Genomic DNA, 12,314 nt, shown 5'->3' with positions numbered 1-12,314 from the left:
GTTTTATACCTACTAACCACAGGGTCAGTGGGAGCCCCAGTCAACCCCAGCATGTGTTTTATACCTACTAACCACAGGGTCAGTGGGAGCCCCAGTCAACCCCAGCATGTGTTTAATACCTACTAACCACAGGGTCAGTGGGAGCCCCAGTCAACCCCAGCATGTGTTTTATACCTACTAACCACAGGGTCAGTGGGAGCCCCAGTCAACCCCAGCATGTGTTTTATACCTACTAACCACAGGGTCAGTGGGAACCCCAGTCAACCCCAGCATGTGTTTTATACCTACTAACCACAGGGTCAGTGGGAGCCCCAGTCAACCCCAGCATGTGCTTTATACCTACTAACCACAGGGTCAGTGGGAGCCCCAGTCAACCCCAGCATGTGTTTTATACCTACTAACCACAGGGTCAGTGGGAGCCCCAGTCAACCCCAGCATGTGTTTAATACCTACTAACCACAGGGTCAGTGGGAGTCCCAGTCAACCCCAGCATGTGTTTAATACCTACTAACCACAGGGTCAGTGGGAGCCCCAGTCAACCCCAGCATGTGTTTAATACCTACTAACCACAGGGTCAGTGGGAGCCCCAGTCAACCCCAGCATGTGTTTTATACCTACTAACCACAGGGTCAGTGGGAGCCCCAGTCAACCCCAGCATGTGTTTAATACCTACTAACCACAGGGTCAGTGGGAACCCCAGTCAACCCCAGCATGTGCTTTAAACCTACTAACCACAGGGTCAGTGGGAGCCCCAGTCAACCCCAGCATGTGTTTTATACCTACTAACCACAGGGTCAGTGGGAGCCCCAGTCAACCCCAGCATGTGCTTTATACCTACTAACCACAGGGTCAGTGGGAGCCCCAGTCAACCCCAGCATGTGTTTTATACCTACTAACCACAGGGTCAGTGGGAGCCCCAGTCAACCCCAGCATGTGTTTAATACCTACTAACCACAGGGTCAGTGGGAGCCCCAGTCAACCCCAGCATGTGTTTTATACCTACTAACCACAGGGTCAGTGGGAGCCCCAGTCAACCCCAGCATGTGTTTAATACCTACTAACCACAGGGTCAGTGGGAGCCCCAGTCAACCCCAGCATGTGTTTTATACCTACTAACCACAGGGTCAGTGGGAACCCCAGTCAACCCCAGCATGTGTTTAATACCTACTAACCACAGGGTCAGTGGGAGCCCCAGTCAACCCCAGCATGTGTTTTATACCTACTAACCACAGGGTCAGTGGGAGCCCCAGTCAACCCCAGCATGTGTTTAATACCTACTAACCACAGGGTCAGTGGGAGCCCCAGTCAACCCCAGCATGTGTTTTATACCTACTAACCACAGGGTCAGTGGGAGCCCCAGTCAACCCCAGCATGTGTTTAATACCTACTAACCACAGGGTCAGTGGGAGTCCCAGTCAACCCCAGCATGTGTTTAATACCTACTAACCACAGGGTCAGTGGGAGCCCCAGTCAACCCCAGCATGTGTTTAATACCTACTAACCACAGGGTCAGTGGGAGCCCCAGTCAACCCCAGCATGTGTGTGAGGCTGTGAGCCTCAGAAGCCATAGAAATATAATTATTACTAGAATGGATAAGGGTAATTCCACGGTAACAAATCGGATATGCAAAGTTTGGTAATAGAATGAGGGCACCAACAACACAAACCGTCATTCTGTTACCAAACTTTTCATCTGCACTGTTCTTCAAGTAGATTTTCAGAGGAAATTGTTAAAAGTGGGTCTTGTGCATAGAGTTGTATGGTTTGTTTAACAGTGCAATCATTTGTTTTTGTTTGAAAGACATTTGAAAGTGAAAAATCGGAGTCTCGGCGTATCTCTATTACCTTGGGATTACCCATAAGCCCCCTCATGGGTATAGTCAATACGGCTGCCGGTCCACAAGTGACAGAAATGTTGACTTGAATGTGGCGTACCGTTCTAGTAATTACATTTCTATAGTACTAACCCTACTCAATACCTTAGCATGTGTACATGTTGACTTGAATGTGACGTACTGTTCTAGTAATTATATTTCTATAGTACTAACCATACTCAATACCCTAGCATGTGTACATGTTGACTTGAATGTGGCGTACCGTTCTAGTAATTACATTTCTATAGTACTAACCCTACTCAGTACCCTAGCATGTGCACATGTTGACTTGAATGTGGCGTACCGTTCTAGTAATTACATTTCTATAGTACTAACCATACTCAGTACCCTAGCATGTGCACATGTTGACTTGAATGTGGCGTACTGTTCTAGTAATTACATTTCTATAGTACTAACCCTACTCAGTACCCTAGCATGTGTACATGTTGACTTGAATGTGGCGTACTGTTCTAGTAATTACATTTCTATAGTACTAACCCTACTCAGTACCCTAGCATGTGTATATGCCTCGGAAGCAGCATTCGGGTCAATTCCATTTCAATTCGAGTCAATACAGAAAGTAAACCAAATTCCAATTCCAATTTTTCCTCATGGAAAAGCATTAAAGAGAACTGGAATGTGAGGGAACTTTTTGAATTGACTGAAATGTAAATGGTATTGACCCAACCCTGCTCATAGGACAGTGGCTCTAGTCAGTAGCCAGTATGTGTAGTAAGACAGTAGACAGCTCTAGTCAGTAGCCAGTATGTGTAGTAAGACAGTAGACAGCTCTAGTCAGTAGCCAGTATGTGTAGTAAGACAGTAGACAGCTCTAGTCAGTAGCCAGTATGTGTAGTAAGACAGTAGACAGCTCTAGTCAGTAGCCAGTATGTGTAGTAAGACAGTAGACAGCTCTAGTCAGTAGCCAGTATGTGTAGTAAGACAGTAGACAGCTCTAGTCAGTAACCAGTATGTGTAGTAAGACAGTAGACAGCTCTAGTCAGTAGCCAGTATGTGTAGTAAGACAGTAGACAGCTCTAGTCAGTAGCCAGTATGTGTAGTAAGACAGTAGACAGCTCTAGTCAGTAGCCAGTATGTGTAGTAAGACAGTAGACAGCTCTAGTCAGTAACCAGTATGTGTAGTAAGACAGTAGACAGCTCTAGTCAGTAACCAGTATGTGTAGTAAGACAGTAGACAGCTCTAGTCAGTAGCCAGTATGTGTAGTAAGACAGTAGACAGCTCTAGTCAGTAACCAGTATGTGTAGTAAGACAGTAGACAGCTCTAGTCAGTAGCCAGTATGTGTAGTAAGACAGTAGACAGCTCTAGTCAGTAGCCAGTATGTGTAGTAAGACAGTAGACAGCTCTAGTCAGTAGCCAGTATGTGTAGTAAGACAGTAGACAGCTCTAGTCAGTAGCCAGTATGTGTAGTAAGACAGTAGACAGCTCTAGTCAGTAGCCAGTATGTGTAGTAAGACAGTAGACAGCTCTAGTCAGTAGCCAGTATGTGTAGTAAGACAGTAGACAGCTCTAGTCAGTAACCAGTATGTGTAGTAAGACAGTAGACAGCTCTAGTCAGTAGCCAGTATGTGTAGTAAGACAGTAGACAGCTCTAGTCAGTAGCCAGTATGTGTAGTAAGACAGTAGACAGCTCTAGTCAGTAGCCAGTATGTGTAGTAAGACAGTAGACAGCTCTAGTCAGTAACCAGTATGTGTAGTAAGACAGTAGACAGCTCTAGTCAGTAACCAGTATGTGTAGTAAGACAGTAGACAGCTCTAGTCAGTAGCCAGTATGTGTAGTAAGACAGTAGACAGCTCTAGTCAGTAGCCAGTATGTGTAGTAAGACAGTAGACAGCTCTAGTCAGTAACCAGTATGTGTAGTAAGACAGTAGACAGCTCTAGTCAGTAACCAGTATGTGTAGTAAGACAGTAGACAGCTCTAGTCAGTAACCAGTATGTGTAGTAAGACAGTAGACAGCTCTAGTCAGTAGCCATTATGTGTAGTAAGACAGTAGACAGCTCTAGTCAGTATGTGTAGTAAGACAGTAGACAGCTCTAGTCAGTAGCCAGTATGTGTAGTAAGACAGTAGACAGCTCTAGTCAGTAGCCAGTATGTGTAGTAAGACAGTAGACAGCTCTAGTCAGTAGCCAGTATGTGTAGTAAGACAGTAGACAGCTCTAGTCAGTATGTGTAGTAAGACAGTAGACAGCTCTAGTCAGTATGTGTAGTAAGACAGTAGACAGCTCTAGTCAGTAGCCAGTATGTGTAGTAAGACAGTAGACAGCTCTAGTCAGTATGTGTAGTAAGACAGTAGACAGCTCTAGTCAGTAGCCAGTATGTGTAGTAAGACAGTAGACAGCTCTAGTCAGTATGTGTAGTAAGACAGTAGACAGCTCTAGTCAGTATGTGTAGTAAGACAGTAGACAGCTATAGTCAGTATGTGTAGTAAGACAGTAGACAGCTCTAGTCAGTATGTGTAGTAAGACAGTAGACAGCTCTAGTCAGTATGTGTAGTAAGACAGTAGACAGCTCTAGTCAGTAGTCAGTATGTGTAGTAAGACAGTAGACAGCTCTAGTCAGTATGTGTAGTAAGACAGTAGACAGCTATAGTCAGTATGTGTAGTAAGACAGTAGACAGCTCTAGTCAGTATGTGTAGTAAGACAGTAGACAGCTCTAGTCAGTAGTCAGTATGTGTAGTAAGACAGTAGACAGCTCTAGTCAGTAGTCAGTATGTGTAGTAAGACAGTAGACAGCTCTAGTCAGTTACCAGTATGTGTAGTGAGACAGTAGACAGCTCTAGTCAGTATATGTAGTAAGACAGTAGACAGCTCTAGTCAGTATGTGTAGTAAGACAGTAGACAGCTCTAGTCAGTAGCCAGTATGTGTAGTAAGACAGTAGACAGCTCTAGTCAGTAGCCAGTATGTGTAGTAAGACAGTAGACAGCTCTAGTCAGTAGCCAGTATGTGTAGTAAGACAGTAGACAGCTCTAGTCAGTAGCCAGTATGTGTAGTAAGACAGTAGACAGCTCTAGTCAGTAGCCAGTATGTGTAGTAAGACAGTAGACAGCTCTAGTCAGTATGTGTAGTAAGACAGTAGACAGCTCTAGTCAGTATGTGTAGTAAGACAGTAGACAGCTATAGTCAGTATGTGTAGTAAGACAGTAGACAGCTCTAGTCAGTATGTGTAGTAAGACAGTAGACAGCTCTAGTCAGTATGTGTAGTAAGACAGTAGACAGCTCTAGTCAGTTACCAGTATGTGTAGTAAGACAGTAGACAGCTCTAGTCAGTAGCCAGTATGTGTAGTAAGACAGTAGACAGCTCTAGTCAGTAGCCAGTATGTGTAGTAAGACAGTAGACAGCTCTAGTCAGTAGCCAGTATGTGTAGTAAGACAGTAGACATCTCTAGTCAGTTACCAGTATGTGTAGTAAGACAGTAGACAGCTCTAGTCAGTAGCCAGTATGTGTAGTAAGACAGTAGACAGCTCTAGTCAGTAGCCAGTATGTGTAGTAAGACAGTAGACAGCTCTAGTCAGTAACCAGTATGTGTAGTAAGACAGTAGACAGCTATAGTCAGTATGTGTAGTAAGACAGTAGACAGCTCTAGTCAGTATGTGTAGTAAGACAGTAGACAGCTCTAGTCAGTAGTCAGTATGTGTAGTAAGACAGTAGACAGCTCTAGTCAGTAGTCAGTATGTGTAGTAAGACAGTAGACAGCTCTAGTCAGTTACCAGTATGTGTAGTGAGACAGTAGACAGCTCTAGTCAGTATATGTAGTAAGACAGTAGACAGCTCTAGTCAGTATGTGTAGTAAGACAGTAGACAGCTCTAGTCAGTAGCCAGTATGTGTAGTAAGACAGTAGACAGCTCTAGTCAGTAGCCAGTATGTGTAGTAAGACAGTAGACAGCTCTAGTCAGTAGCCAGTATGTGTAGTAAGACAGTAGACAGCTCTAGTCAGTAGCCAGTATGTGTAGTAAGACAGTAGACAGCTCTAGTCAGTAGCCAGTATGTGTAGTAAGACAGTAGACAGCTCTAGTCAGTATGTGTAGTAAGACAGTAGACAGCTCTAGTCAGTAGCCAGTATGTGTAGTAAGACAGTAGACAGCTCTAGTCAGTATGTGTAGTAAGACAGTAGACAGCTCTAGTCAGTAGTCAGTATGTGTAGTAAGACAGTAGACAGCTCTAGTCAGTAGCCAGTATGTGTAGTAAGACAGTAGACAGCTCTAGTCAGTTACCAGTATGTGTAGTAAGACAGTAGACAGCTCTAGTCAGTAGCCAGTATGTGTAGTAAGACAGTAGACAGCTCTAGTCAGTAGCCAGTATGTGTAGTAAGACAGTAGACAGCTCTAGTCAGTAGCCAGTATGTGTAGTAAGACAGTAGACATCTCTAGTCAGTTACCAGTATGTGTAGTAAGACAGTAGACAGCTCTAGTCAGTAGCCAGTATGTGTAGTAAGACAGTAGACAGCTCTAGTCAGTAGCCAGTATGTGTAGTAAGACAGTAGACAGCTCTAGTCAGTAACCAGTATGTGTAGTAAGACAGTAGACAGCTCTAGTCAGTAGTCAGTATGTGTAGTAAGACAGTAGACAGCTCTAGTCAGTAACCAGTATGTGTAGTAAGACAGTAGACAGCTCTAGTCAGTAGCCAGTATGTGTAGTAAGACAGTAGACAGCTCTAGTCAGTAACCAGTATGTGTCGTAAGACAGTAGACAGCTCTAGTCAGTAGCCAGTATGTGTAGTAAGACAGTAGACAGCTCTAGTCAGTAGCCAGTATGTGTAGTAAGACAGTAGACAGCTCTAGTCAGTATGTGTAGTAAGACAGTAGACAGCTCTAGTCAGTAGCCAGTATGTGTAGTAAGACAGTAGACCGCTCTAGTCAGTTACCAGTATGTGTAGTAAGACAGTAGACAGCTCTAGTCAGTAGCCAGTATGTGTAGTAAGACAGTAGACAGCTCTAGTCAGTAACCAGTATGTGTAGTAAGACAGTAGACAGCTCTAGTCAGTAGCCAGTATGTGTAGTAAGACAGTAGACAGCTCTAGTCAGTAGCCAGTATGTGTAGTAAGACAGTAGACAGCTCTAGTCAGTAGCCAGTATGTGTAGTAAGACAGTAGACAGCTCTAGTCAGTAACCAGTATGTGTAGTAAGACAGTAGACAGCTCTAGCCAGTAGCCAGTATGTGTAGTAAGACAGTAGACAGCTCTAGTCAGTAGCCAGTATGTGTAGTAAGACAGTAGACAGCTCTAGTCAGTAGCCAGTATGTGTAGTAAGACAGTAGACAGCTCTAGTCAGTAGCCAGTATGTGTGCTAGCCAGGGAAGACCAGAGAGACCTGTTCACTCTTACAAAAAAGGCTTCCAAAAGGGTTCTGTGGCTGTAGCCCATAAGCTAACACTTTTTGGTTCCCGATAGTACTCTTTTGGGTTCCATGTAAAACCCTCTGTGGAAAGGGCTCTACATGGAACCCAAAGGGTTCAACCTGGAACCAAAATGGGTTCGTCAAAGGGTTCTCCTATGGGAACAACCGAATAACCATTTTTGGTTCTAGATAGCACCTACAGCCAGGGAGATGTCAGGTATCATTAGAATTCTGATTTCTCTCTCTCTAGCTGAGAGGGGGAAACTCTGCCCTTCCCCTCCACCCTCTCTCATATCTCCAGGGTATCAATTTCTCTATTGCTGTCAAATGATAAAGGTTTGCAGTAGCAAGGTGGTAGTGGTGGTGTGTTGAGGGGTCAGACACAGAATCCAAAGAGTTCAGAGTAGCAGGGTGGTAGTAGGTGGGAGGTGGGGATGGAGGGGGTCAGACACAGAATCCAAAGAGTTCAGAGTAGCAGGGTGGTAGTAGGTGGGAGGTGGGGATGGAGGGGGTCAGACACAGAATCCAAAGAGTGCAGATTGGCAGGGTGGTAGTAGGTGGGAGTTGGGGATGGAGGGGGTTAGACACAGAATCCAAAGAGTTCAGAGTAGCAGGGTGGTAGTAGGTGGGAGGTGGGGATGGAGGGGGTCAGACACAGAATCCAAAGAGTTCAGAGTGGCAGGGTGGTAGTAGGTGGGAGGTGGGGATGGAGGGGGTCAGACACAGAATCCAAAGAGTTCAGAGTGGCAGGGTGGTAGTAGGTGGGAGGTGAGGGGGTCAGACATAGAATCCAAAGAGTTCAGAGTGGCAGGGTGGTAGTAGGTGGGAGGTGAGGGGGTCAGACATAGAATCCAAAGAGTTCAGAGTGGCAGGGTGGTAGTAGGTGGGGATGGAGGGGGTTAGACACAGAATCCAAAGAGTTCAGAGTAGCAGGGTGGTAGTAGGGTGGTGTGGGGGGGTGGAGGAATTCGATAGAATCCAAAGAGTTCAGAGTAGCAGGGTGGTAGAAGGGTGGTGTGGGGGGATGGAGGAATTCGATAGAATCCAAAGAGTTCAGAGTAGCAGGGTGGTAGTAGGTGGGGGTGGAGGGGTCAGACAGAGAATCCAAAGAGTTCAGAGTGGCAATAGGGTGGTGTGGGGTGATGGAGGGGGTTAGACACAGAATCTGGCATCTGCGATGTGAGTAGCAAGGTCATCCTGTTATTTGCAGCGAGGGTTAAAGGTGATCATGGGCGAGCTTTGGGATGATCAACGCCAAGCTGCTCGTATGGATCCTTTCATTAGACGCACTATGAATAATTGACATCCTTTATAATACCAAACCTGTCTGTCTGTCTGTGTTTGTCTCTCTCTCTCTGTTTCTCTCACTCACTCAACTGGTGTTGTGGGGCTACGTCCCAAATTGAACCCTATTCCATATGAAGTGTACTACTCTTGACCAGGGCCCACAATGTAGGGAATAGGGTTCCATTTGGGACAGTCATGGTGTCAGTCACTCAGCGTGGATTACTATTTTTAATCCTAATTCCCAATTTGTATTAAATCTTTATTCCTCTGAGGCCTTTGGTTGAAAAGAGGAAGTGATCCCAAGAGGGGCTGTAGGCTACAGAGGGAACTACTGAGACAGTGTGGAGGTCTGGGAGAGTTACAGTATATCCTCTTCACATGAATGAGCTGAGCCTAACCGAGCCAGGCTGTACTGTGCTGGTTTGGTTACGGATCCACCACCTTAGTTGTTGGAAACGTGCAGGAATGGACAATGTGAAAGGAAGATATTAGAGTAAACACAGAAGGCCTACGGTTTGAGTGGCATGATAGTGTGAAAAGGGTATTAGAAGCCTACCTTTCTCACAGAGGAACCCAGATAAATGTCCATACTAGTACAGTAGCATACCACATAGAAAGCATGCCCAATACAAAGGGCTCGGAATTATCACGTTTCATTGGTAGCACTGGTTCTCCTATCTTCAAAAAGTTAGGAGCAACACGTCATTTTTAATTTGTAGGACTGGTTCTCCTATCTTAAAAATGTAGGAGCACCACATAATTTTTAATTGATTGAGACATAGTCTACATTGGGCCTATGTGAATCCTAATTCATTTTTAAGCACATCTCATGAAGAAAAAAAAATATTTTCCTTTCAGGAAGAAAATATCACTTGTTCTTTCTTTCTGTCCCACCAAACGTTTGCATTTACTGGTACCATTTAAGCTACCAGGTTGTTAGGGCGACATGGGCAAACAAATCTAATTGTGATTTGACTTGCGATATAGATCAAAACACTGGGGTAAACAGTTTGAATCCTCTTAATATAATGAACATTGTAATTCTATGGTTGGTGTTATTTGGCATGAAAACACATGAAAAAGCCAGGTAGGAGTTATGACAGGGTAGGAACCAAAGTGTTTGTCAGTGTTTCCCAGGGGACCCTAATCACATTTTAATAGAGATGTTATATTTTGACAAATATTTTAAATAATAGGCTACCTGATTCAGAACATGCCATAGCACAAACAATATGCTGATCACTACTGGTACCAGCCTGTATTAGATCTAACGTTTGCTTTGCCCCAGCTAGAGCATTTATTTAGCTAGTTTGCGATTAGCTTTATGCTAGGCACACGCTAGCTACCGTAACTAACTAATTAGCATTTTGCACAGAGCAAGATACACAAAATAATAGTATAACATAGAAAACATCTGGATTCACATGTAGAAGTAATGTGGAAAGCAGCATCATTCTTGTTTTGGTAGAGTGGATAAATTGACAGCATGCTGAGAGAATAAACAGCATGGAGGAGCTGTGTACTGCCTACTTGAGTGACAGGAGGCGGGGCTTGGTGTGTGTGGTCAGAGAACAGGAAGCAAGCAGCCGCAGAGGGAGAGAGAGGACTCTGTGGCACTCGGAGGCCGCGGTAAAGCGAAGCTTAATCATTACAACAATTATTATCTGGGTGATTTGAATTCTAGGCGCACTGGTGTTCCCAAATTAAAATTCCAGGTCGCACAGAAAATTATTTATTTAGGAGCATATGCCACCAAAGTGGTTGCACTTTTAGTGCCAATACACTGCTTTATTCTATGTGTATACTACCTAGTGTAAATAGTATGTAACAGAATCATAGACCTACCTTTCTCACAGAAACGTCCAGTGAAGTGTAGGGGGCAGTCGCAGTAGAAGGACAAAGCTCCACTGGGCCTCTGCAGCTCATGGCAGGTCCCACCGTTAAGACAGAGGGCAGCATGGCAGACTGGTGGTGGTGGTGGCTGCATGGGAGCTGTTGGTGGCTGGGTAGGGGCTGGTGGTGGGGAATGGGTAGGAGCTGGTTGCCAGGGACGAGTAAGAGCTGGCAGTGGTGGCCGAGGGCGGGTAGTGGCTGTTTGCCAGGGCCGGGTAGGAATTGGCAGTAGTGGCCGGGTAGGCGCTGGTTGCCAGGGACGGGTGGGAGCTGGTTGCCAGGGACGGGTAGGCTCTGGACTTGGTTGCCAAGGACTGGTAGGAACTGGACTTGGTTGCCAGGGACGGGTAGGAACTGGACTTGGTTGCCTGGGACTGGTAGGAACGGGACTTGGTTGCCTGGGACGGGTAGGAACTGGTCTTGGTTGCCTGGGACTGGTAGGAACTGGTCTTGGTTGCCTGGGACTGGTAGGAACTGGACTTGGTTGCCTGGGACGGGTAGGAACTGGACTTGGTTGCCTGGGACGGGTAGGAACTGGACTTGGTTGCCAGGGACTGGTAGGAACTTGTTTTGGTTGCCAGGGACGGGGAGGAACTGGACTTGGTTGCCTGGGACGGGTAGGAACTGGTCTTGGTTGCCAGGGACTGGTAGGAACTGGTCTTGGTTGCCAGGGACTGAAGGGAGCCAGTTGCCAGGGACTGGAGGGAGCCGGTTGCCAGGGACTGGAGGGAGCCGGTTGCCAGGGACTGGTAGGAGCCAGTTGCCAGGGGCGGGTAGGAACTGGTGGTGGTCGGGAGGATGGTGGCTGGGTCCATACAGATGTGTTGACTCCTGCTGAACCTTGACCTCTCAGAGTGGTGGATATGGTGGTCCAATCATATGGACTTCCAGTAAAGGCATCTGGGGTACCTGGTGGGGCCCATCGGGACCTGGAATAGTATTCATAGAATACAATAACTCACCAAAAGAAAGGAAGACTTTACATGAAGTATACATTATAAAGGACTGTAACTCTATAAGTAGGTTAGAAACGGTTCATTATTTGTTTCTAGTTTATATATCTACAATAAACAGTTGAAATGGTGTGCTTGTCACAGCCTCTTGCCAAGGAATACTGAGCTTAAGGCTGCACTGGCAGTATTAACAGTACTACTCAAAAGCTGTACATATCTTCATGTAAAACGTTACCAGAAAATCAATTGGCATTGACCAGTAGAGTGAAAAACAGTTTTGTAAGGGCTCACACGGTAGCACTCTGTTGAATCCAAATATAGATTTAACACAGCAAATACATAATGCAGTGATATCAATAAAAACAACCACGACCACTGTCCTGAAAATAGGCTTTGTGATAAACAACTCCTAACTGTCTGTATACAGGCCCTCCATGATACACGTGTTAATCATGTGATGAAGGTCAGTGTTTTCTGCCTCCTAGTAACAGGCATCATAATACATTCATGGTTTAACTGCAGCGATCCCACAGGAACCACAATCAATTCATTACTTACACAATGGGCAGATATTTAGGAATCTCAACATATAGGATGAGTCACAAAAGGCAGCCTATTCCCTATATAGTGCACAATGGCATAACCCTATGAGCTCTGGTCAAAAGTAGGCTAGTGCACTAAATAGGGAACATAGTATCATTTGGGACAAGCCCTAATTTAATCCACACACAGGGATCAGCAAGGGTTTTTTACACAGTGTGTTGATTTTAGATTCCCATTAGGTAAGGCAAAGGCAAAGGGGGATACCTACTCAGTTGTTCAACTGAATGCATTCAACTGAAATGTGTCTTCGCATTTAACCCAACCCCTCTGAATCAGAGAGGTGCAGGAGTCATTTAACCCAACCCCTCTGAATCAGAGAGGTGCAGGAGTCATTTAACCCAACCCCT

At 45.4% G+C, this 12,314-nt stretch overlaps 1 protein-coding gene across 1 annotated transcript in view; it reads right to left on the bottom strand.

Annotated features, from left to right (window-relative positions):
* The window catches only part of LOC110516873 (protein eyes shut homolog), a 167,192-nt gene extending 156,685 nt beyond the window's left edge, over positions 1-10,507 (bottom strand). The window contains exon 1 of the mRNA XM_036960954.1: positions 10,364-10,507. Within this exon, the coding sequence (XP_036816849.1) occupies positions 10,364-10,505 (142 nt within the window). The 5' untranslated portion in view covers positions 10,506-10,507. The remainder of the gene's footprint in view (positions 1-10,363) is intronic.
* Between the last annotated feature and the right edge of the window lie 1,807 nt (positions 10,508-12,314).

This window comes from Oncorhynchus mykiss, chromosome 23 (assembly GCF_013265735.2).
Source record: "Oncorhynchus mykiss isolate Arlee chromosome 23, USDA_OmykA_1.1, whole genome shotgun sequence".
Lineage (NCBI taxonomy): Eukaryota > Metazoa > Chordata > Actinopteri > Salmoniformes > Salmonidae > Oncorhynchus > Oncorhynchus mykiss.
The sequence above is the reverse complement of the archived record's forward strand: the minus strand, read 5'-3'. Positions and strand labels throughout refer to the sequence as shown.